This window comes from Trachinotus anak, unplaced genomic scaffold (genome assembly GCF_046630095.1).
Source record: "Trachinotus anak isolate AG129_WGS33_773 ecotype Australia unplaced genomic scaffold, CSIRO_AGI_Tana_v1 ptg000028l, whole genome shotgun sequence".
Taxonomy (NCBI): Eukaryota; Metazoa; Chordata; class Actinopteri; order Carangiformes; family Carangidae; genus Trachinotus; species Trachinotus anak.
In genome coordinates, this window is record NW_027273879.1 from 11336555 (window position 1) to 11363496 (window position 26942).

The 26942-nt window shown below is 40.9% G+C and overlaps 1 protein-coding gene across 2 annotated transcripts; it reads left to right on the forward strand.

The window, feature by feature from the left end:
• The first annotated feature begins 278 nt into the window (after nucleotides 1-278).
• On the forward strand, nucleotides 279-26393 carry gnaz (guanine nucleotide binding protein (G protein), alpha z polypeptide). Of its 2 annotated transcripts, XM_071466272.1 has the most exons (4): nucleotides 279-589; nucleotides 704-744; nucleotides 13601-14943; nucleotides 24257-26393. In XM_071466272.1, exons 3-4 carry the CDS (start codon nucleotides 14221-14223, stop codon nucleotides 24599-24601), a joined length of 1068 nt encoding a protein of 355 aa, XP_071322373.1. In that variant the 5' UTR covers nucleotides 279-589; nucleotides 704-744; nucleotides 13601-14220; the 3' UTR covers nucleotides 24602-26393. The 2 variants fall into 2 exon arrangements, with proteins under 2 accessions (XP_071322373.1, XP_071322372.1); XM_071466271.1 differs by lacking the exon at nucleotides 704-744.
• Nucleotides 26394-26942: the final 549 nt, after the last annotated feature.

Genomic DNA, 26942 nt, shown 5'->3' on the forward strand with positions numbered 1-26942 from the left:
AGTCCCACTCTCTGTATCTGCTCCGTTCTAGCCAGCAGGGCTCAGGTCCCTTAATAGACAATGCATATTTTATCATTATAGCATGAAATAAAGATACACTGGATGTTGTAGCTACCCCATCAAAGCCTTTTTTTCTCTCTCTCTCTCTCTCCCTCTGTTACTCTCATGATTTAATCCTGACCATTTCCCCCTTCGCTCTCTATCCCTGCTGACTCCTCCCTCCATCTCTGTCCTGCACTCCCTCTCTCTGCCTCTCTGTCTCTGACACACTCAAACACACGCACACATATATACACGCCCTCCACCCCCATCGCTGCAGTGTCTCAACTGCCTTGGAGCAAACAAGAGAGGATATAGAACACAGACGTTAATAAGACAGAGAAAGAGGAGCGCTGAAAGAGAGAGAGAGAAAGAGAGAGAGAGATGTACGTGTGTGTGTGTGTGTGTGTGTGAGTGTGTGACTCTGTGAATATGAGGAAGATATGAAGATGAAGCAGCAGGACTAAAGGTGGATTGCACACAGCCTTTCTCTCCCTGCAAGGGCTTGTCTGCAGTATCCTTTGTAAATGGATGCTGGCTTGTGAACACGGTAAGCCTGACTACTCTCACACAGCTTTGGTTTTTTTGGGGTTTTTTTTGTTGGTTTTTTTTTCTGTTGTTTTTACTGTAATCACCACAAGGTTGGCCTGCTTTGGACACACAGGAGGAGCGAGGTGCTGTTTCATGACATCAATCCAGTGGCGGGTGAGAGTGTTTTCCTGATAAAATGGGGAAGGTGATGTTCAGAGATGGCACCAAGGCAGGCAGCCTGTCCAGTCCCCTCCTCCACCCTGCTAGCTCTGTGCCAACGGACGCTGCTATCTTTTGCTTGCAATTTGACTCATCATGTCCCCAGAGCATCCTTGAATCTTATAGAATGCTTTTATCTGAATGCAGTGCTTAGTTCATGTAATTAATGTATGTAGGACAAGTAGCGGATGCATCAAAGATGTGTGTGTGTGTGTGTTTGTGTTTGTGTGTGTATGTGTGTTGTGTGTGTGTGTGTGTGTTTGTATGAACGTCTCTGTGCTCTGTCCATAATCTATGGAATAGAAAGAGGGGAAATGAGAGCGTAAAAGCACCATCACACACAATCAGGTGTTCAGTACTTACAACTGGCTTTACGAGACACTGAATTTGAATGTGCGGTGGGAGGTGTACAAATCCCACAGAGCCTGGCTCTGCAGGCACTGGGATAAGCGGGCAAATCGTGGCCCGACAGCGGCACAGGAACGTTGTGGGATTTGCCAGTGGAGCTTGCTATCTGATGCTCGACAGGAGGAAATTTACAGCGACATTGATTAATAATCTGGAGCTGGGGTTTGTTCGGCTTGTTTGCGTCCAGCTGTTTGTTTATGAATGTATATCTTAACAGTGAGAGGGGGAAAGACGGAGGGAGCAGAGCGTGGTCATTACTCAGCAGGCAAAACAGGATCATTTTTGACATTTTCTGTCTCAACAATCATTCATATTTTTAACAGAGCGTTATCAATTTTTTTTTTTCCTCAGTGGGGGTTGGGATCGGTTGTGTAGCATCAGGACAGCATGTGTATTTGTGTGTACTGTATGTGTGTTTGTGTTACATGCTTGAGAGAGGGAGCGAGAGAACCAGTGCAGGGAGGGGTCGAGGGGCTGGGGGGTTTAACAGTAGGGAGGCAGATGGGGCAGAGGGGCGGAGGTTGATGCAGCAGAGAGCAAGAGAGAGGAAGAAGGAAAGAGAAGATTTGGAACAGATTGGATGAAAGAGAGGGGGGGAAAGACCGTGATAATTTCACGGTGGTGGAAAGACAGCGATTTTCTGAGCATGTGACACAGAAAGAATGCTGGATGTGTCTGTGATAGTTCCACCGGCAGCTACTCACACCGAGGCCCTCAGACATCTGTGAATCAAGGCAAAGATGGTGGATGAATTCCTCCTTGCCTTTATCTCTGGAGCACCACTGATAGCAAAAAAATATCAGGAATATTAGATCAGTACTTCTGCTGAACCCTTTGTAATGTTGCTCCATTGGGGTTAGTGAGTAAAAGCAGAAATATTCAGCTGACAGGTTGGGATAAGCCTTTGTGGGTAGCTTCGACTCAAATGCCCCCCCCCCCACAATGGTTTAATTACAGCATGCAAGTTACTGAAAGAACAACCAACTGTGGCCTATAATATCACAGCCAGAATCAGAGACAACAGTAAATTTGCATGCAAATAACATTTTGCAGACAAGACTGTACACCCACAATTCAGAGTGGCTTTGATGATTTTTGTCCAGTTGGGATTCTGTTCTTCTCTCACTGTCCACTACTGCCCAAGTCACTGGTTGATAACCATTAGAAGACAAACTAAGGTGACACACCCACTGTGACAAAAGCTCTTGTCCTGCAAGCTGCACTAATATCTGACTCATCTTTTCACTTTAACTGTAAAATCTTGAATTTTCCTCTGCAACGTGTCTGAAAATGTCAGAAGTCACTGATGACCTTGGCTTTAAAGTGACGGACAATGAGGTCCAGTGTGAAATATAAAGGTTAATCACATGCTTACATAGGGGGCCTTCACTGAGTTCCACACACAAACATCTACACATGCACTCACTGAAAAAATGTCACCATACTCTCCATGGTAAAGAATAGTTTGAACACACACATAATATTGTTTTGATTTTGATTAAGTGGTTTTTTTGAGATCAAATGCACAAAACTCTACCTTAAATCAGTGGAATAGGCATCACATAAACCCTCTTCCAACACCAGCAACAGCTAATGTTTGTTAGTATGTAGTATGCTCCCACCCATGTAGCATTTATGCATATAAAAACCAGAGCAATAGTGTGACAAAACCTATGCTGAGTTGACCTCCTTCCACCTCTTTTGTTACTTGCTACATCCACTCCACTGGGTGACATAATGGCAGGGGACAGCAGGGACAGACTTGGTTTTAAAGTGACAGTGGCTGTTGAGGTAGCAGCTCTTGCACTGAGGTGGCCGATGTAGTGTAGTCTAGTTCCCACGGCGGCCTACTTAATGAAATTACTAATCAAAGACATCATTTATTTCCTGGAAATAAATAACCAGCAGCTCTATCACATCATTCGCATGAAAATCGATCTTTAACTACGTGCAGCAGTGATGAAATAACCTATAAAGCCACAGAAGAAATATGTTTCTCTGAAGTCTGTCTCTATCAGTTGCTTTGTCACTCTGCGTGTTAAGACAGGGCATTGCTCTGATTCAGCTGGCTCAGCACTTGTGTTTGTTTTGGGTCTTTAATCCTCACCAGGTACTGGGACAAAGCGTCATCGCCACACAAATGGCTGCAAGATACTTTTTGGCAGCCATTTGTTTTAGACAGGCGCTGATGCAGAGAGGACTAATAAATTACTTAAGAGCAGTTATCAGCAAGGACTGCTGTCAGTTGAATCGAACAAAATCTCAGGGCGGGGCTCTGTGAATGAGTATGGATTAAGTTATCTTCTGGTGTTACATAAAACATCAGCTCAATTCATCCCTGTCTTTCTCTTTGGCCTCCTTTCTAATCTTTGCTGGTAGTCACATACAGGGGCCTGTCTGTTTGCCTGAGGCCGGTGAGTGAGAGGGCCTTACTTCCAGCACTCAAATCTGAGAGGGCAGAGCAGAGGGGACTAACAGAGCAACTTTGTGTTCCACTGCACACACATAACAGCGGTCATATGACAACAAGGAGGTGGTGAAGAGGGAGGACAGGGGGGTTGATGAGGGAGTGCTATGGCCTACTACCCACTGGTGATGTTGGTCTGTACATGCAGTATGTATTACATTCTGTATTACTCATACAGGCTCTGTGGAATACAGCCAGAACTAAGTTAGCTTATTTTGATGAAGGTGGCCATAAAAATACCTGAAAGCAGAGTGAAGTTGGTGGTGTGTGTGTATATGTGCGGTGTTTGTGCTAGCATGGTCTTATGAAGAAGTCAGTTCTGATTTCCAGTGTTTAACATGTGGTAAAATTGCCTTTTCCTGTTTGAACAGGTGACATTTTCTCATATCTCTTTTTTCTAGTCTCTCTTCCGTTCCCACACATTCATCATAAAAACAAAATACATACAGTAAAACAGTGCTACAACTGTTTTCTGTTGGGGTCTTAGCAACACAACAAGATTATCTTTAATTTGATTAAAGGTAGATTTAGTCTTGTGGAAGATGATTTCATCATTTGCTGTAAATCTTACTAAGCCTCCGCAGGAGCAACCACCCCAGTGCAACATGTCAGATACTTCAGCCTTTATTATTATATTCCACTGATCATTGTCCACACAACATTCAGTTTAAAGTGCTGATTGGGTGGGTTAATGGCTGTTATATTGTTGCATCTGCTGCAGCATGACATATTTTCCTTTTCCTGTTCCAGTTATCAAATCAATAACTGCAGATAATGTCTGTGGGTTGTAGAAGCCTGAAAGTGTCCGTTACCCACAATTTCCTTCTGTTGCACAAAGTGTTTCTCTTGTCTGTCATGACCTAAATGAATATAACGCTGGAGTCAGGGTTTTTGAATGTAGATGCTGTAGATGTAAATGCTTATAACACTAACTTGAATTGTTTTGATCTACATAATATACACTATAGTGAGAGAAATTCTTCTACTAAAAGCGGAAAATGTGTCTGGATGCTCACACATGTACCCACATTTGCGTGTACACCAGTGCACACACACACGCGCAAGCGCACACACACACACGCACACTAGACTCTAGTGACCACCTTGTGCCATCTTATCCCTTCACATCAGACAGCCTACCCATTGCTCAGCCTGTGCACAAACATGCCATTGTCATTGCTGGTTGGCCTTGTGACTCAGTGTGACCCGCTGGATTGGAGAAGGGAGAACACAGCCATCGAGATCAGGAACGTTAAACAGAGCATTATCACAAAAAAGCATCTAGCATACAGAGGCTTCAACCCCCACCACCACGTACACCACCACCACCACCCCCTAACTACCCCATCTCTACCCTTTAAACAGCCCATCGTTTTGGGGGGAGTAGAAAGGAGAACACTGCCCATCATTGTTTTCCATAATGAATGAGTACTGTCCTCACATGTGCACAGTATACAGCCATCTTTCTCTGAAGTACTCATTCAGGACAGCATGTCAGCAAGTGAAAACAGAAAGTGTTAAACAAACAATTGTGAGAACTAAATTAAGAGAGAAAGATAGCTAGGTCTGAACACTGGATTACATATAGAACTTTTTTGTTAAGGGGAATGACAGAAAATTCAGTTAAACAGATTATATTGGATTTAGTTTAAACTCCTAGATGGATCTACAATTTTAATGCTAGGCTTAACTACTGTTTTTTTTTCTTGGCTGTGGAAAAGGCTGCCTATGAGTGGTGATAGGAGCAGCTGAGACTCAACCACACAGTAAATGTAGAGGCTGCAGAACCAAAACTATTAACGATTCACTAAAAAGCTCTGTAGAGCTGAAGAGAAGCGTCATAATTCTCCGTGATTTCAACACCAGTGACCGCTTTTACATTACACGTTCATATCAAAAGTATGGGTAGACACTGGTTTGATTGGTTTGCATTAACATACTCACAACTAGTTTTAGGAGATTTAGAGTTTTACAGCTAATTTCTAAGCACAAACAACCCTCCAATGGTCTCAGACCATTATGACAATATAAATTGTGACAGGAAATTCTGGGTAATCCATTAGATACATGTCAGCTGACATGTAATTCTGAAGCGAAGGTGCTATCTGCCATCAGAGGCTCTCCAACGCCTCCCCCCAGGAGTCCTCTTGTAGAGAAATCCCAGACACACAGTTGCTGACAGGCTCATTCTTGAGACTCTCGGACAACCCATTTAAATGTGTCTTCACTGAATAGATGTGCTTAACTAACTATCCTTTTCCGGCCTGAACATCAGGGCCCATTGCTTGTTCAATTGCCGCTCTATAGTCGAGTCTATTCCCAGGAAAAGATAACATATAAGGAGCCTGAAAATTGACTGGTTTATTAGAGAGAAATTAAGGCTTGTGTGGTATTTCTACTCATGTGGTAGATCATGCATAAAGTGGTAAAAAATGTTGAATGGTGCTGCAGATCACTCTGCCTGCGACCTATATCTCATATGATTCTGATGCACGCCGGCGCGACCACAAAGCTCTGACTCATCACACAGAAGCAGCCCTTTTAGGTTGGAATACTTCGGTCTATTTCTTTCTACTGAGATAAGCACTACAGAGCATGCATTTTGGTTTTTACTTGTAACAAGACACACAGTATATTTTTCAGAAGCATCACATGACACAGCGTTATCTACTGGATCTGTGTTAGTAACTGGCATTGGAATGACATTGATCTATGCTGCTAGAAGCATGAAATTGACTGCTTTTTGTCCCAGATTCCACAACATTATACAGTAGCTACCGCTTATCCGGTGTATGAATTACACACAAAAATCACTCAGTGTATCGCCCTGCACATCACCCACCTATAATTCAAATCTTTCTTTTGTGCAAATCAGGAAATTCTCTGTAATCATCATCTGATTTGTGGGGCTGGATTTCTGCATCTACTGCTTCACTTTACATACGGCTCAATACTGATTACAGTAAAGAGACGACTGTCAATTCTAGTCAATCTCGGTTTCTGTTTTTGGCCTTTGAAAGTGGAACAAAACATCCACCCTGTTTGCTTCATGTTGATCAGTTCAAAATGTCATTACCCTGTTATACAGTAAATATGATGTGGAAAGGGCTATTGGAAGGAGTTCAATCACAGCAGCCCTTTTTTAAAATTCATTTGCAGTTCTTTGTTTAGGGTGAGTATAATCACCGAAGTAGCCAGTCCCATCTTCTCAGAAACTCCTATGATGTAGAGTACTAGGTACTGGAAGTACGACTTTCCAGTAGCTGTAGCAAAACCTATTTAAGATTCCTCTCGACTCTACTCTAGAACGCAGTTAGGATAAATGAGAGCACACAAATGAGAGAGTATGATTAAATAGCAAACTGTCTTATTAGATTGGTTTATGTAACTGTTTGCATTGCTCCTTGCTAATGTCGGTTGTGCTGTCTGTCTGTAAAATATTAGCAAGGTTTTCAATATAATTTTCTTATCTTAGATTTAAAAATCCCACCTAAAGCTTGAATGCAAATCATTACTATGTTGGGTTTGTTTTTTTTTTTGTTTTTTTGAATTTTTTGCATTGATAAAACATTTCCTGGTTATCCCGGATCGTAGCTGCAGCGATTCAAAAGGCTGCTAGACTCTAGGTTGAAATATTACACAGGCACCTCAAGTTGACACAGCTAATTTGACTATCTTTCAAATTAAATTATTTTCTTTCTATTTTCAATCTTCATAATTTATCAAACTGCTGACAACCAATCAAAATACAGTGAGTCACCAGCTTATAAGGTTTACTTCTACTTAGGGCAATCCAATGCAATAACCCTGCAATAAATCCTTCCTTTGACAAGTTGTCAGAGGAGTGTTGAGTCAACTCTATGGTCAAATTTGAGGCGGCACTTTGTGTTATATAATATTGTGTCCTCAGATTCACATACACTGTAGTATATGAGAATATCAGAAACTTAAAATATTGCAATTATATTAATAAAACACCTTCAGATATGGCATTTTTATGAATAAATTATTGAGTATTTTTATGCCATATTTCTTTCATGGGTGTCTACGTCTCTGAAAAATACTCTGGGCATCTCAGGCCAGAGTAGCTAAAAGTGAGTTTGAGCTTTCAAGACTTGATTTGAGTCATGTGTAACTCATCAACCACAAAGACGTTGTGTCCACAGCGTCTAGCATAGTGCTGCAAAGATTGAAACCTCATGTCTTCAATCCCAAATTTTTTCTTTAAAATAAAGATAAAATCTAATATTTCTTCCTAATATAAGGCGTGTCCTTTTACATTAACCCATGTTAGGTTGTACTCTCTTGTCTTTGCTTGATATTAACCCCCTTTATTTGAGATAGCTTAGTGTTCTCTTAGAAGAATTTAACTAATTATACTGACATTCTATTTATTTGGAAAAATGAAATTGTTGAAATTGCTGTAAAATTGTTTGCATGTGAATCTAATATTAATTGAATTTGTTCACAAAGCAATAAATACTATTTTTGTACTATGATTTCCTTCACAATGTGCAAACTGAAAACTGGAACTTATGGGAATATTTACATTTACAGCTCTATGGGAAAGGCTGGAGCTGCTAGAACATGTCTGCTCCTGATTAAATATTTAAAAACCTCCAGTGTTTACAGCCTCAAGACTAAGATTGCTTTGTCAGTGACCAACCAAACACTGCCAACATACTGTATATATTCCACAGAAATTATTCTGATTTATTTATTTTTTGTAGGCGGCACACTGCTCATTCAAAAGGAGTGCTGTTCTTCTGTTTACAGTTTTTGCAGTGGCAGGTGAGATTTTCATAGAGTGTGTTTCAACTATCAACATTATCATTACCGTAGTTCAAATTTCTCAGCCCTTTCAAAGAATTGCTAACATCCATGGAAATTTCACGGAACCTCCTGCAGGTGTGCCATGCCAATGCTTTGCTGTAGCTGTGTATCATCAACACAGTTTCAAATGATCTGCACAAACCTGACCTCCCCCTATAGGATCAACTGCCTCATTTATATGTGCAGATCCACTTCAGTGCTTTTTTTTTTTCCATTTTATTTTATTTGGTCATGATGCAAATCAACAGTCAGCCTGTTCCTCTCTGGCACATTTCAAATCACTGCCCTGTGTGGATACAATGCCAACAATTATGTCTATGTGAAAGAGGATTAGTCGGCCCGAACATCCGTTTACCAGATTTTCTGTTATATATGCCTTCATTCGAGAATGAAAGCTTTCCATGTATTCCCTTTTTTCCCTTTTAAACTAAATCATCAACTGTTGGTCAAATGCTCTTTCTGACTTCTGTCAGTACCAAATAGTCTCATCTGTGACCTTGTGCTCACAGTAAAAGCTGTTGAAAACAACAGTAGCTGAGGAAAGTGTGCCTATTGATCACCTCAGATTTTCTCACTAATGCATTGCTTATTCACTGCCTGTGTGGCATTACATAAATTAATAACGTCTCTCCAGCAGTCTCGCTTAGAGGCCTTCTCTGCTCGGCTGGCCAAGTCTCTGTCCCAGGAGTCTTACACGGCTGTGTTTTTTTTCCTCATGGACTTCAGCATACACCTCTGTCTATCACAGCACAGTTTGTATTTCATCCAAAGAATTAGAGCTTTCATGCATTTGTGAAAACAAACCCTGTGAATATAGAACTGAAAAAAATACATATGGCTGGTTTTGACAGCTGCCACAGAGCTCATAAATCTGCGTTATGGCCCAGAGGTTTGATCACAGTTTCACTTTAACTGCTTAATCTTGACACAATAGCAGGACTTAGTTCAGATCTGGGGATTAGCTACTGTTTCACTCCTGGGGTTTCAGATATTATTGTCAAAATCACTCTGCTAGATTCCAGTAAGACTCTGACACTGTATATGGACACTGACCAGACAGCCCTAAGTCTTTCAGTAACCTCTTTTTGTCAGGCAGCCAAGGAGAAAGCTAGTCAGAAGCAGGAAGCAACCTTCCAGCCACTGAAACAGCTGCCTGTGGAAGAAGAAAGCATAAGCATTGTGCAGCTGATCGTAAGGCATGTGAGCTATGATATTTTCTGTGTGCATGTGCTGCATGTTAGTTTGCTGGAGGCAGGAATGCTACTTTAAGTAACCCCAACATCCATCAGTATGAAAGAGATAACATTGCACTTTCTGTTAGTATTCATAATAATATGTTTATTATATATTGCAAACCCCTTTACTCTGGAGAAGCCAGAGGAATCTTCTACTTCTTCTCCATCTTAAAACTTTATGTCATCCAACAGGAGGGATGAGGGCTCGTGTCGGCTGGCCCCCATCCCTGCAGCCTTTCCTCGGGCCCTGATGCATGAATTATTGCGACATACAGTTCAATGGGCCTGTTAACCCACTCATTATATGGATATGAATTACAGTACAGTCATCAGAGTCACGTTTCCCTGGTACCATATTGGTCTGAATAGTCACAGTTAAATAGGCCTTACATGTGTCTCTCCATATAATCCTAATGAGAATACTGAGCAGTGTTTTTCACTGACTTTCCAAGCACAGGTGCCAGTCCCCAGGTTGCTGCTGAAAAGTCCTTGGCCTGCTTATCTGTGATGAATGGGGTTGTTTTCTCGCTGTACTTAGTTTTGATGTAAAGGGGTGCTGGTTAAATGGTTCATAAATGGCAAGCATGATTGCTTGCTTGTCCCCCAGTAAAGACAAGTTATTTATGACTGACTGGCAGATGTCGTGACGTGCAGTGTTCCTTCCTGCCGCCTGTCCACGCCAGGTTTGTTCTCCCTGGAGCGCCTCACCCGATACCGCTTGAAATGCAAGCCTGCTGACCACAGCGCTGACAAACACACCTGCACACCTCATTCATAAACCATTACAAGGTGACTAAAAGCACACCTGCGCCTTTCACCCTTCTTTTAACATTGTACACTTTTGCTTTTCATTCATAAAAGTAATGCACTTTCTGCATTTGTTCTCCCTCATCTCCGACACACCTGAGCACAAGCAGCCTCTTCCTACAATGGTCAATCCCATCATGACACATTGCACCACTGTGCCGGAGCATCATCTGCATTTTCTCCATTCTTTTGGCATCATAGGTGATTTCATTTAATTGGATTTAAATCACATGTTTCCAGTAGCACAGTGAGATTCATTCCACACCAACACATGGATTAACAGGCTTGTATAGCTCTTCAAAGCAGCTGCTATCAGGTACAACTGTGTGTTCTATATATGCTCCACAATGGTTGTACTAACCTGGAACACTGAGTGTAGGGTCAGCTGAGCTTTCATTTCCCCCTTTTAAAAGTCATGTTTTTGGTGTTGTTGTTTGAATAGAATCGTTATTACACTTGGTAACTGACTTCCCAAACATTTTAACTCTCGATCTCCTCAGGTGTTAAGTGGCTAGAAATCAAGAAAAAATTCACACGATATTTCAGCACACAGGTCCTTCCTTTCCTTTTAATACTTAAAAAAAAAAAAACTAATTTTGTGTCTGAGCAATAACATTCAGCCTCTGATGGATTAAAATCGCCACTCAATCTAATTTGATTGACCCTAATTTTAATAGCATTTTTGTGGGCTCAACACCTGCAGCAGGGAAATTACAGAACGTTATACAACAGAGACACACAGTGACAACATGTACTCATCTCTAATAAAGGGCATGATTGTAATTATTTGCAGCATGGTAAATTAATAATAGGTGGTAAGCACCGGGGAGAGTGATGAAGGCTGTCTGCAGCAGAAGCTGTGAAGGAAAAGAGTGACCATGCAGGCCTCATCTTGGCTATCACATTACCTCAGGCCTCATGATACATGGAGATGCTGGCCTCTCTCCGTGGCCCCCATGGCTCTGTCTCCACACACTTACTCTTAAAGTGACACGTCTTTTTTTTTGTACAAGAGCCAACTGTGTGATAGCACAGGTGTCCACTTTTTTCGACGATGGTTTGACGTATATGAGGAAAGATAAAAAATTAAGACAGAAGAGCTAAGAGTGCCATTTTCATAATTTATTTTGTTTATTTTTGGTAAAAAATGTCTAAGTTGATGGCATTTTCTCCTGCTGAGTTATACGCTAGTTATTAGGCTATGCAACAGACCACATTTTCTTCTATACTATATAACAGCATGGAGAATATAATTAATAAGAATTTAATGTGATAATAAGATTTACAGATTTCTTTGTGCCCGCTCACGACTTCCTTAGCTATTATCTAAAGTGGATTAACTTCAAAAAGTGTGGAAGTGCATGTGCTGCATATTTCTGAAATGGCAAATTGAAAGGACTTCATGTGCGGCTTTAATGTGTTTCATAGGCTCTCAAAATCAGTGATGTGCATTAACCAGTTTGGCTGGCTATGCCATTTTGAGAGGGTAGTCAGGTGCCTGAAGCCAGGAAACAATGCTCTCCACTCTGTTTGTGTTGTGATGCTTTGTTATGGCTTTGTTCTGCTCTGTTTGTCCTCTCAGTCTTTTGAAGAGTGGACTTCACTCACTCACCGAGCTCTGAGAAATTCTCTCTCTCGCTCTCTCTCTCTACCTATCTATCTCTCTATCTACACAGAGTATAGTTTCACCAACAAAACTAGGCCACAATACGATTTCACATTTGTTACTCAGGCAATAGCATGCAGCCCGTTTCAATGCGCATCTATTTATCACAGAATCCCACAGGCATTCGCTGCTCCAGATTGGTTTTTGCTTTAAATTTATCACATACTATAAGACAGCATTTTATTAGATTTCATGTCCCAAAATTAATAGCATTCAGTATTTGTTTTATCAGAGTAAATGTGCTGCCTGCTGAAAAGCTAATATATCAAAGCAAGAGCAGAATGAAACCAAATATTCTCAGAAATATTTCTTATTCTTTTTCTGATTACAGTGTGAATCTAAAGGAATCTGAAGGATAACTACACAGATTTCTGGGCAAGGAGACAGGGCTTTAGAGCGGTATGAAAGAATGAGAGGCACCTGCTGGTTTGAGCCTGTTATTTTCCATTGCGATAGTAAATAAGCATTTCACCTGATGTCGAGCAGACAGAGGACAGTCGGAGGCAGTGAGCTCAATAGTAGAAGATGCTATTGATCACAAGGAAACACATTTGTCTTGTTTTTCCTAAATCAGTTTTCTGTCAAACAGTGGAGTTTGTTTTTCTCCGCCTATTTCTTTGTGTATGTTTGACCTTGATTGTGCATATATGAGTGTGTGTGTGTGTATGTGTGTGTGTGCGGGGGGGGGGGGGGGGGGGGGGGGGGGGGGGGTTGTTAAATGGATAGGCGTGGTCAGCTGAGATCTACTTTGGCTCAGAGTCTATGGTAACACAGAACTGCAGATGGAGCAAGATAGGGTGTGTGTGACCGTTCGCAGCAGAAATCTGAAGAGGTAGTGTACACAGTCAAAGGGCAGCATGGCAGTGGTTGAATGGGAAGTGTACAGGTTAGTATGCATGTGACTGTTTATGATTTCCATTTGTTGAAAAGAAGTATAAAATTTGGTATTTGTTTCTGTTTCTGCTTTTTTAATGGAACTAATGGTTCAATAATAGAAATTTTTTTCATAAAGACAGAGAGGGAGAGGGACGAGTATCTTGCTGGGTTTTCTCCAAAGGCATCTCTAAAACCACTAAAACCAAATATGTTTACATATCAGTTTATGCAGGGTTTAATCAAAGACAATATGTGCTAATTAGTGAGCTTCAGAAATGTTTGGTGCCTAATTTTTTTTTTTGAGAGAGACATAGGCTACTAGCTATTTCCCCCCTGCTTCCACTCTTTATGCTAAGCTAGGCTAACCACCCCCTAGCTCCAGCTCCACTCTCAAACTCAAAGAATGAGCTATTTCTTTAACCGGTTAGGTTAATGATTTGACGCAAAGCAATGAAACTAATCTTATTTGTCTTAAACCTGCTATTCATATCTCTTCTCTCCTGTCTTATGTGTTGGCAGACTTGGAGGCCTTCAGTTGTCGGGGAGATTTCACACCGCAGAAGAAGCAGAAAAGATTTTATCAGGAAGATCGAGAAAAACAGGCAAAACATCAAACTGAAGTTGATGGTTGCAGAAGCCAAACAAGGGCAACGCACAACAAGAGCCATGTGGGAGGAGAGTGAGAGGGTTTTGCAATTCACACGCATCAAGTCCAAACACTTTCTCTACTGACATACACTGAACATTCCCCAGCCCTCCTCCAGAGCTTTTCCTCAGGGGGAGCCCCTGCTATGAACCCCAGCTTCCTGGGCTTCAGCAGGCAGTCCAACCTCAGTGCCAGGCGCTGTGTGGGCATCCCACAAGTCTGGGTTCTGCCCACACAGGACTCACAGACTGCCCCTGAACAAAAAGAATGAAATACTCCTGAGTCACTCCTCTGTGTGGTGGCTCTCCTGTCTAGTGTTAAATTGGTCCGTTGTGAAGTTTTGTCTGCCTCTTCCCCAGCAACCTCCTACCTTTAGTGAAAACCCTCTCCAACTCTTCCACAAGCTCCTTTTTTAGCCACCGCTTCGTTTTAAATTGCTTTCACATCAAACAGCAGCACGACTTCCTCTGTGCTCACCACGTGGTGGAGGACCATGGGATGCCGTCAGAGTTCGGAGGAGAAGGAAGCCGCACGGCGCTCACGGCGAATCGACCGCCACTTGCGCTCAGAGAGTCAACGGCAGCGGCGTGAGATCAAGCTACTGTTGCTGGGCACCAGCAACTCGGGCAAGAGCACTATTGTCAAACAGATGAAGATCATCCACAGTGGAGGCTTCAATCTGGAGGCATGCAAGGAGTACAAGCCCCTCATTCTGTACAATGCCATCGACTCCCTCACCCGCATTATCCGGGCCCTCACCACCCTCAAGATCGACTTTCACAATCCTGATCGCGCCTACGATGCTGTGCAGCTCTTTGCCCTCACGGGGCCGGCTGAGAGCAAGGGGGAGATCACTCCAGAGTTGCTGGGGGTCATGAAACGTCTGTGGGCTGACTCAGGGGTCCAGGAGTGCTTTCAACGATCCAATGAGTACCACTTAGAGGACAACACTGCCTACTACCTGAATGACCTGGACCGCATCTCCGCACCTGAGTACATCCCTACTGTCGAGGACATCCTGCGATCCCGCGACATGACCACCGGCATTGTGGAGAACAAGTTCACCTTCAAGGAGCTGACCTTCAAGATGGTAGATGTGGGTGGACAGCGTTCGGAGAGAAAGAAGTGGATCCACTGTTTTGAGGGCGTGACTGCAATCATTTTCTGTGTCGAGCTAAGTGGCTATGACCTCAAACTCTATGAGGACAACCAGACGGTAAGCAAAATCTGTTTTCAAAGGGCCCACATTTCCCCTCCCAGTAGATGTATCCATAGGAACTTCTGTGTTCACAAAAAACACACTTGCATGCAGCAGCACAGTAGTTTGAAGAGAGATAAGGCCCTCACAAGCCAATTAGCACAAATTATGCAAATGTTCTCTCCTGCTAAGTTTTTACACCATTCGTGACAAGAGGTGGAACATTTATTTCTCACCACAGAGATTACATAATTTCAGTGGCATGGATACATCTCTTGTGCGAGACAGTTAATACATGTCTGCTTTACTGCAATAATTTTCAATAACGTGCCAAACAAGGAATATTTGTATCAAATGGTTTAACGGTTCTGTGAAGCAAAGAGAACATGTTCTGCTGTGTCACTTCCTCTCTGTACATCCCCGTCTACAATACAACGACCATGCTGTGGTTACACTGATGCAGGGATTACGTTTTTCTCCCTTTATCTTTTCTTTGCTTCAGCATTTTTTTGAAGATAGAGACTGTCTGAAATGAATAATGGGTAGTTTTAAAATCATGCTGCTTGGTTATTATTTTCAATTAAGCAAATACATTTCTAAAAAAAAAAAAGGTTTGAACATTGGATTTGAGTTTAAAAAATTATTGCAATAATTGTATTGCAAAACAATTATTCCCCACAGTTTATTTAAGTCAGTCGAGTACATCATATCTGCCTTTTTCAGGGAACGTTTACCTTGGTCTCTTTCAAAGTAAATGATAGCATCTTGCTCAACACACTGATGCCTAACTGTCTTATGAAGACTACTTGGTGGGAACAAATGCACAGGCTTCAGCTTAAAACACCAAACTGCTCAACACCTTATCATTTTAAGTAGGTAAACAAACATGCATGAGTCTTAAAGTTCACTGTGAATGGACTTTGAGCTGAACAGGTCTTTAGTATAGGATGCAGCTGTGTAAATCTTTATATAGCCAAAAATAATTTGAAATTTAAGGGTCAGAAGTTCCATGAATGATCTCATCTATGGAGAGACCTGATTTGGAGGTTGGTCACAGAGATTGGTAGATACTGATGATGGGATGTTGACTGGATTCATTGTATTAATGTGTTGAGCAGCTACTCTACCATAAATGCAATATATTTTTCTTATTTTCATCAAATACTCCTATTGTAGGCAAATGTTTTAAGACAAAATTATAGAGGGTAGTTCCCTTCTAACTTCACAGGGAAAACACACCCACTGTATCCACTCTTTCCATCCAGGAAAGATTTAACCAGACTTTATGGTCCTTATCAAGAGTCCTTTGGCTTTGGGCATGAGTAGACTAAGTTTGTAAAAAATGGGTGAAATGCATTCACTCAATGTAGTAACAATCAAAACCATTATAAATCTGTCCCATTGAAGAGAGTGGCCAGTGTTTGTTATCTCCTTTTCATGGTTGTGGAATTTGAACAATTTCCCATCCACAGCATATCCAGCTTCTTATCAGAGTGTTTTGGAATAGTTGGGTAGTTGTGGCTTGTTTAAGTGCTTTTATTGATAATGGAAGGTCAACAATAGATAGTATTTTAGCTTTTTCTGACTAGGTCAACTATGAGGGGTCAGCTATTTTCTCTTTCTTCACAGGCATGATTACATTTTTTCCCTGAAGAGGTTCTAGTATCCAGGTTCACCTTGATGTCTTTATACAGTCTTGACTAGAAATAGCTCAAGTAGACAGGAAACTTTGTCATCTCTGTAACTGAACTGGCCTGATAAATCATGGGTTACCCGGATAATACTGGGTGTACATTGTGCAAGGTTGGAACATGAAATCAATTAGTTTTATAGGTTAAAAATAAAGTCTGAGGAGAAAAATGCAGTATGGTGTTAATTGAGTTCACAGAATAAAGTGTGAGGCTGTACCTGTGAGAATTAGCAGATTGTGAAGACACTGTGTAGCAATGGGAGTTCACAGGTACTAGAAAAAAACAACTTTTATTATTCCAAGATAGGAGAGGAAGAAGAAAGCCAGGGATCATAAGCACCAGAAAGAAAGGCATCCTTAAAAACTGGAGCAGCCATCCTGCTGCAGAGCCTAGCAGACATGTACATGAGCAAAAAAGCCAGAATTACACATTTCAATCCTTGGTCCACCTCTGCTAATTCGGTAATTAATAATGGTTGGTTTGTGGTTTAAGACGTGAAGCTAAGCTTAAGATTTCTTTAAAGAACCCAACAAAATTTATGGCTGTGATTTTTAGTATCCAGACTGTGACATTTCGCCTTATCTGATTCTAGTGAAACCCTTTCACAAATAGCCTGTCTTTGTGTTCCCATTAACTGCACCAGCTTTCAGTCAATCTGGTACATTTTGTACATTTTTAGATGTGTTTTGAGGTATTTTACATATGCCATTATTGTCTGTATGTTGTTGCTGTTGCTGGAGTGTCTGTGATGAGTACACATGCATCGTGTTATTCCTCATTACAAGATTGGTGATGTTGAAATGCAGTCATACGCTAGAGGATGAATAAAAAAACTCCTTAAATGATTATCCATGAATTTTAGAAACTACTTAATGTATTCAGGGTGTGATGTTAGAGCTCGTCCCAGCGTGTAATTAGTTATAAGTGGGGTACATGCTGAAAAAGTTGTCAGTCTATCGTCCAACTGTCTTGATGTGAGGCAACAGCACCAACCACTGAACAGTAACAGACAGGATACCACAAATTAATCTAGAGACAATCAGGCGTTTCCAACTATTTACTTGCATGGGTGTGGCTTGGATGTTAGTCACATTCAGTATAGTGCAACTATATTTCAGAGGCTCTGCATCAAGAACAGCAAACATACAGCAGCATGCAGGTTGCATGTTGCTAAAAGACAGCCACTGGGAAAAATGTGGATGCTAACATCCTTAACAAGATCAAATATCATTAGCTACTGTATTATCAGTAATAAGCTCAAATATTTTGGGATCAACAAATTGGTTTAAAAATGCCAAATGTGAAATATTATGCAGTACAGATAAAACACATTATTATCAAATGCAGAAAGCAGGAAAAATTAACATTTTGTAGGGCATATGTGAAGCAAGAACTTTAACTAGCAGGCTATAACTTCATTACAAAGTAGGTGGTCTTATAATAGATACGACAGTTCATGTCTTTATTTTCTTCTTCATATTGTACCATAGCAATTCTAGCTGCATACAATATTTAATGGATGAACAGACAAACATATGGCAGAAAAGTGCATAAGCGTATCAGGATACAGGGCTTGTTAGAGTATGACCTACAGAGATGATTTACTTACATATTTTAAACAGAATATTACACAATGCATGGTGGATGTATTCTGTTTGATGCCACAATGATACGGACTAAATTTGTAAATTTAAACCAGACAGTGACAAAGTACTTACACAGCTGGATTGATGTTGCAGCCATTTGCAATGCAATATAGGCTAAATATTTATACAAAGGCCCAATGCAGATTCATGAAAGGAGCGCTGTACTAGCATACAAATGGACGCCACAGAGGACATCAGGCCACGCCCTCATAAATCTACAGGAAGATCACACAGACAGATCACATTACACCTAATCTAAATTACTGAGTACAGGTACTGTATTGTTTCTGTTGTTAGGTCAACATCTACAGAAGGCTCCAAAGTGAAGTCTTGCATCTTGGACCCACCAACTTCCATAACCACTGTTAGCTGACACAGCACTGCTGAACAGCTGTTACCTAACACATAGTCCAGCCTCTACATGCTCAATACATCTACAGTGCGAGGAAGACGGCATTGTTTGTATCCCTGTACTGTGTATGTATTTTACATGACATATCGGTTTATGGGGAATATAACTGCGACGTTAAGTTGGGTTGAGCATCAGTTATGATTAAGGTTATGTCCTCCTCAACTGAAGATGAGGGTAACGGGGTCATTAAGCTGACCCTGATTCATATGCAAAGAGAAAAAAGACACTGTAGTACAGAAAATAAAAGAAAAATGCTAGAGATTAGTAAATATTCAAGCAAATTTCCTTACAGGAAAACCCACAAATAAAATACAATATCTACAAATAAAATACTTCAAATATATCTGAGAGAATTTTAAAAGTTACAGTAACCTGCAGTAAGACCATGTCAAATTGCTAAAGCATTATGTATGCTAGGAAGAAAACATACTTCTAACACACTAATAGTTTTGCTACACTTCAAGCCTGAATCAAGCCTGAGCTCTCAACCATCAAAAAATGTGTCAATTTCTTTATTAGGTTGGGCAATATTGGACAACACAAACTTGATATTAGTAGCAGCTGACACTGTGAAGGTAAGACCAGTGCATAGGAAAGGTAGTAGACATGCATTGGTTTAAATCTCCCATGTATATATCGGTAACTAACTAGTGGGGCTGACGCAAATTGAAATTAGCAATGTGTTATAATTACATTTCATTCATTGATAAGGGGAGCTGTTACTTTAATTAACTGCCTTAGCAGTGGAGGCAATTTCCCTCCAGCATCAGTAATATTTACTCTTTGACTCAATGAAAACATTGACCTTCCTGACTCCATGTGAGCATAATATGAACAAAGAAACCTGTGACCTTCTTCATCGTAGCACAACCACAACTGAACCACTAAGCGCAATGTATTCTTTATAACTACTGTGCATATGCATGAAGAACAGTTCATTAATTGATCTGAAATGAATCTTTGCAACGAAACAATCCTTTAGTGCAACAAAGTCACAGTCACAGGTGACTCATCAATTTCTGTTCAAGTGCACCTCTGACTCATCTCTTTCTTAGCCTTAGCTGCAAGTACTGCAAATCTGTGAACCCTAGTGCCATAATGCCTCACTGACGAGTATAGAGGTTCTATGAATTTCCTTATCCAATGGAAAAGAACTGAACACAACTGATTATGAAAGTTGAATGGCACTTGTGATTGTTTTACCACTGTCATCAGTTTTTATGTGTAAACCTGTGGTCATCACTGATCAGTGGTTTCAGAGAACAGTCTGCGTTTGTATAAAAACTGTTTCAGTTGCTTTGAGGGGCCTCTTTAGAGGACAAGGTGTCATTTTTATAATGATAGCTTGTTTTAATCATCTTAGTGATCCTAACCTTCAAAGCTTTCTACAAAGTCACACAAGCAGAAAAGAAACTTAAGTCCATCCAGAGCGACGACGAGCTTCAATGCGCCAAGCGCACACAAGACTGAAAATACACCATAATAATTACAGTACAGCATTTACCCATTCCCTGATGCATTTTCCCTGTCCCATCCCTGTCTTCATAATGAATCGGTTGCCGTGGTTACTGTTGCTTAGCAACAGGCCAGTCAAATGCTCCTAATCCTGCGCTGTTGACAGTGAGCTGTGACTAGGGAAGGGAGGATGAGAAGGGGAGAGGAGGGAGAAGGGGAGGGGAGGGTTGTACAACAAACAGCAGCACTGGAGAGAATAGATATGAGGTGTATATGTGCATGCATCTATTGTGCGCCTGTGCGTGTGGTTGTGAATGTGTAGCGCAGGTTTATATGCAATAGCTGAGGCTGAGCACTGCAATGAATTCTGTGTGTATGAGTGGTGAAAATGAAAAGCCTAGATATGAGGTTAGTGGTTGTTTAAACTTGTGTTAGCCAAACATCAAGGCAGACACTGACTGCAGTGTCAGCTCTATTTCTGTTGTCTCAATTCATATTTTTATTAAGCTCTCCAGCGTGTCAAATGAAAGACAACAGGAAATTAATTAATGGTGTTTCATGTTTTCATGTCAAAGTTTTTCTTGTGTGCTTCTCCTTTCACACAACAGCAAAGATGTCATATGAACTGATCTGAATGTAAAGGACAGTTTCCCTGATCATTCAGTAATATTCTCCCTCACTCTGCCACAGTATCTAAACCAGCTAATGCTTTAACATAGGCATCACTGTCATGTAATTAATTTGCTCCATATGACACAATGGCGTTTTGAAATGAGCTTTCCAGGAAATGGACAGTACATAGGACAGTACATACTCGCATAGGTTTCAATCCTTCCCATGCAGGTACTGCATTTCTAAATGGTAACAGCAATGTAAAAAAAATATATTTGTCTTCATTTTGTGATCTGCTTATACTGGAAATAATCTAATATTGTATTTTTTACATTATACTTCCACTCTTATGCATTACAAACAAAGATCCAGCTAATGTGAGCTTCAAAAGGCCCATGGGCAACTGGACAATATCTACAACATAGTATTATGTACAACTTTAATGTTTATGTTTGTTTGTCTGTTTCATGTGTAACAGAGATTTTTAGTAATGAAACAGGGAGAGGAAACAGAAAGGGAGCAGCCTGAATAATGTCATTCTCAGGTGCAGTAGAACCAACGTGGCAACAGAAAAAAGTCATCTCAGGAGATAAGTGCAAAGTACGTGTCCTTGTAAGGCTGTGACATTTAAAATGAACCTTAATGAATTAGGATAGGGTTGCTGCACACTGATTTGTATTTATAGGAAACAAAGCAATGAGACTGGGATGAACTTCCTCATTAATACTTAAGCTTAATTAAGGCCTGCGCCTCTGGAGTACTCTGACAGGAGGGGGTGAGGGGGAAAGCAATGTGTGTGGGTATGTGTGTGTCTTTGTGTGTCTGTGTGTGTGTCTGTGTGTGTGTGTGTGTGTGTGTGCGTGCACACGTCCGTGTATCAGTGGGTGTTTGAAGCAAAGGAAGGTGGTCTGCATGCTTTAGTGCCCCTGGGTGCTGTTCTCCCCATCCTCCAGCTCCCCATTAAGAAACTCTTACTGTACGAGCGCAGTAGTGGCCAGGTGAAGACACGAGAGACACATTCTTTTACAGAAAGGAGAACTTATGTTTCAGTCTCATCTGGTCACATGTGAGAGAACAGGAGCAAAAACAAGGACATATGGATAAAGAAAGAGCAGTGTTAACCCATCAGTGCAGAACTGGGCTCTAACAGATTTTGCAAACACACTCTTATGCAATTTGTTTTGAACAAAACCTCAATTTATTTCCTTCTTCTTGTGGTGTCTCATTTTAGTCTAAACAATTAGCTCATTTTTTAAAAAGACAAAAAGTCTTATTGGAGAAAATGTATGCAACATTCTGTCCATAGTTTGCAATATTTGTGCTTCAACAGACCTCAATTTATGTTTATTGTGTTTTTGGAAGAAAAAAAAAACCTTCATAGGCTGCTATTAAATCAATTTTGTGGGCTGTGTGTAAGGGTTACCTACAACTTTCTAATATCGGTAGCCTTTCCATCATTATCCAAAAATAGTGCACTTACACCACTGAATAATCAGGGTTTACTTTGAATCTGCACTATGATTGTCTAATCCTTAGCTATTCGCCTCAGTATCTTTTTTTTCCTGCTGTGCAGATCTTGTGATTTGCTCAGAGCATCATGTTGTTTCCGTAACCTTTTAAACAGCAGTCTTCCATCTGACAACCTCCCAGTCACAAGCTGCTGGCCAGTCGCCACATGCCAGCAGCTGCCATGAACAGTTCAACTTTCTTCCCTTTTCTTTCACTTTTGTCTTATACATTCAACGTCACATGAGCACAAAGTGTAAGGAAGCACACAGATGGGCGCGCGCACACACACACACACACACAGACTTTTTCCTCTGCACCAAAACCAGCATATTTAACCATTCTGAAAAATCAAATGAGAAAATTCAGGCACTTTTCTAATACTATTTGAACATCTATCGAAATAATCAAAATGAAAATGCTAAATGATAAGTGATCATAAAAAGCCTCACTTGTGAGTTGCTGTTGCTGTTCCTGAGTTATAATGTTGAATAATGGCAAAAAACTGTTTTGCAGAACATTATGATGTCACAGTGAAGTTGACCTTGGACCTTTTGAAAATAAAATGTTATCACTTCATAATTTTGTCCTATTGGACATTTGAATAGACATGTGAAATTGTGTCATTATTAGAAGTCCTGCAAATATGGTCAAAATGTGTTTTGTGAGGTGACAGTGACCTCTACCTTTTTTTTTTTTCTTTATCATTTTTTGGCCAATTTAGCTTTATTTAGATAGGGACAGTGACAGAGAGACGGGACAGTTACGGATAAGAGAGACGGCATGACATGCAGCAAAGGGCCTGAGTCGAAATGGTATGCACTCTACCAGATGAGCCAGCAGGGCACCACAGGTGACCTTGACCTTTGACCACTAAAATCTAATCGGTTCATCCTTGAGTCCAAGTGAACTTTTGTGCCAGATCTAATGAACTGAATAAATTCATTTTGATTTTGGCCAAAGTGAGTGTCAAAGTTGTGGTTTAATGCAGATACCGGTTAATATTTCTCTTCTTGTTGCAAAGTCTTCTCATTGGTGCTCTCCCTCCCTGTATCTTATAACTAACTAATTTGTCTCACATGACAGACATTAGTGATTTCCATTATAAAGTTGTGAAATGAGTCTTAGATTTCCACTTAAGTTTTGAGGAAAAATAATGTGGGACTCAATGTGGTCCTACTAGCTAGAAATCATAATGCACCAATGTCTGGAAGAGCTCAGACACTTATTCATGAGGTGAAAGGCTGAGGAAGAAATCATGGCACCAGAGCAGTAATGGTGCACTAGAAAAACCATAAAGAATAAATTAGATTTTTAGCATTGAAATGAACTCTGAAAGTGCAGACGGAGACGCTAAGTGGAAGACGTCAGTGTTGTTCTCATTGTCCTTCTGTAAGCTTTTAGAAGTCCCAGTGGCTGAGTGATTCTGTTACGACAAACTGTGTAAGGTCAGACCAGTGTGTCCTCAGTGTAAACAGCCTGTCTGTCAACAGTTTTTTTGTCCCTGTCTCCACATGGTCCATTCACATTTTCATATAAAACACCGTCTGCACAGCTATTCTTCACAATGGAGTGAGATGTTTCTGTAAGAAATAAGACTGCCACACACCCACTTAGGGGAAAGTGAGTGGTGGTAAAAGAAGTAATCTGCTGTTTCAAAGGAGAATGTGAGTTCAAAAGCGGGAGTTCATGTGTCTGAGTCTCAAGTCTCTGTTGACATAACAGAGAAGCCGTACCTTTAGCCAGTCAAGTGGATATCTACGACATGTGGTGGATGACTTTAGCCCTCCTCTTATCTTGTCTTGATTTTCATCCTTAAATTGTGCTGTGACCTTCCATGGTCTAATTTTCTCTCTTAGGTTTTGCCAAATCATATGATTCCACTTGTGTGAACTGATAGTGGAAGACACTGGGCCAGTTTCGGGTCGTTGTAAATGCTACATTTTTCCATTTAACCGTTTCCTCATGATCTGATTTTCGTTTTTTTTTTTTTCAACTTTCTCTTACAGAGCCGTATGGCTGAGAGCTTGCGCCTGTTCGACTCCATCTGCAACAACAACTGGTTCACCAACACGTCGCTCATCCTCTTCCTCAACAAGAAGGACCTGTTGGCTGAGAAGATCAAACGCATTCCTCTGACAGTGTGCTTCCCTGACTACAAAGGTCAGAACACCTATGAGGAGGCAGCTGTCTATGTGCAACGGCAGTTTGAGGACCTCAACCGCAACAAGGAGACCAAGGAGATCTATTCGCACTTCACCTGTGCCACTGACACCAGCAACATCCAGTTTGTGTTCGACGCCGTCACGGACGTGATCATCCAGAACAATCTCAAGTACATTGGGCTGTGCTAGGACCTTGACGCTGGGTGTGGGGGTGGGGGTGGGGGTGGGGGGGGTGGGGAGGTGCGTAAAGCGGGCTGCTTGGCAGCAGTTGGCCCGCCATCAGGCTGGATAAACAAAAGGCATGTCAGTCTGCCTGACGGTTTATCTCTTTGAAGAGGTGCAACAGACAACTGCAGAGGAAATGAAGTAGTAAGACGGTCAGGGAGAGACGATTCTGTAGATTAAACTGTTTCAGTTGAAACAGCAGGGATGATGGGCCATGGTCAAGATGGGATTTTTACCCAATGTGTTTGCACTGAATATGAGTATGCAGAGACACCCAAACACACTCACACACACACTGACACACAACCTTATGTTTGCTCACACACAAGATCTTTGGATCAACAGTCAAGCACTTGTTTGACAAGGCAACACTGGAAATTTTAGACAGCTACCCCTCCCTGCCTGCCAGACCTGGGACTGAGTAGTAGGTCTGTGCTGGTGGTTTTCAGTTACTTCTGTCTCCTTTATTTTATTTGCCTGAGTCAGTTAATGCTGCTTTACAAGATGAATTTTGAGAGAATCAATGTCTTTGGTTTCGGATTTTCACCCTAACAATGGTAACCAGTGATCGCACCTGATGAGATGTCGAAAGAGCCTGTATTTTTGGGTTGGGGGGTTGGTGGGGGGGGGGGGGGGGGGGGGGGCATTGTCAGTAGACATGATGTCACAGGGTTTCTGCCTAAAGAGGAAACTGCCACAGTCTAAAGCTGAAGTGAAATATGTTTTCTACACACTATTTCTGTTTTTCCCTCTGGTCGACTCTCTAATGTTGTTCTGTTCCCCACTTTCTTTAATCTTTTTTTGTGCTTTAAAAAAAGAATATGTCTCTCAAACCTGCCTTTTATAGCAGGTCACTGACTTATAATACCAGGAGTGTTATGCTTGGTACAGTCAAAAGTATTCTTTATGATCATTCCAGTTTCCAGCAAGAGACAACAAAACCAGTGCCAAGATCAGTTTGTAAATAAACCAGATCCCATCCATTACGTTCATGTTTTTTTTTTTGTTTTGTTTTGTTTTTATGGACAAATACATTAAAACATGCATGATTTTGTTACTTTGGGATACTAATATATTTTCTTTTGGATTAAGTTCCTCTTTTATTAGGTTAAAATAATATATTCCCAAAAATATATATAAAAGTCAAACACTGTGTACGATTGTACAGTTGTCAGAGAGGAATCTATTGAAAAGATTTATATCAATATAATAATGGTGATTATGATGTTATGATGATGATGATGATAATGATGATGAAAATGATGATGATAATGAAGATGATGATGATGATAGTGGTGATGATGATTACGATGAGAAAGAAAACCTCACGGCAAAGTTAGCATGAGAGGAGAAAGAGGATCAAAGGAGAACAAGACTCTAGAAAAATATGAAAACAGAGAAGCAAACCATGAAAGTTCAATCTTCCTCGCATTACCTAAGTGGAAATTGTTAAACAGTCAGTCAGTATGATGTGTAAATATACTGTAAGGTACACTCTTTGTTCAAATGAAAATAAAGGTTGAGTTGGGATACTGTAGGTGAGATAAAGAGAGAGCGAGAGAAAGAGAAGGAGGAAAACCCCACTCCACTCCTCCTCTTACCCTTTCTTTTCAGTTCAGAGGGTGATGTGCAAACAACTCAGCTAAGGGCTTCAGGCTTGACTTTATGGGATGTCCACTTCAACAAAAGACAAAACAATTAAAAAAGAAATATAAAAAGAACAACAACTATGAATAAAACAACTTATGCAAATTTTCATGGCGTAGTAAATGTGTTTTTGGGTGGTGGTTTGGTGCTTTCAGTGTGTTCAGAGATGACAGATTGCTACTGGCCGTCTCATGTTTCTTATTCCTTCATAATTAGGATTTGCAACCTGGAAAAGAGCGTACCGTACAAAATCCCTGCTTTCCTACCTCAGTGCCAAAATCATGACATAAAACTGTTTGTCCTCGCCATACAATGTAGCCGCTGGGGCAAGAATAATTTGGACATAAAGTATGCAATTAAATTAGTCCTGAATGAACTTGGCCTATGCGTGATGGGGTGACAGCGCGCCCTGCCATACAGATTCCACTCTAATTAGTGTATAAACCCCAGCTGACCCAACATGTCTACCAACTGGTTTGCTGCCATCCCCAAATATAATATTTTGTTTTGCCATTTGTGTCCTTATAGAGTTAACTCTGACACAAATTAGATTTCATTTACCGTAACGTGATATTTATGCAGCAAACTTCAACCACTGCATAAAGAGTGAAACATTTTTGAATGTAGAACATTTCACATACTCCAAATAAAGGCTCTT

Excerpts from the sequence above, each read along its gene's own strand:
- gnaz (XM_071466272.1), top strand. The coding sequence starts at position 14,221 with ATGGGATGCCGTCAGAGTTCGGAGGAGAAGGAAGCCGCACGGCGCTCA. Across the intron at positions 14,944-24,256 it reads TCTATGAGGACAACCAGACG|AGCCGTATGGCTGAGAGCTT; the intron begins GTAAGCAAAATC and ends TTTCTCTTACAG.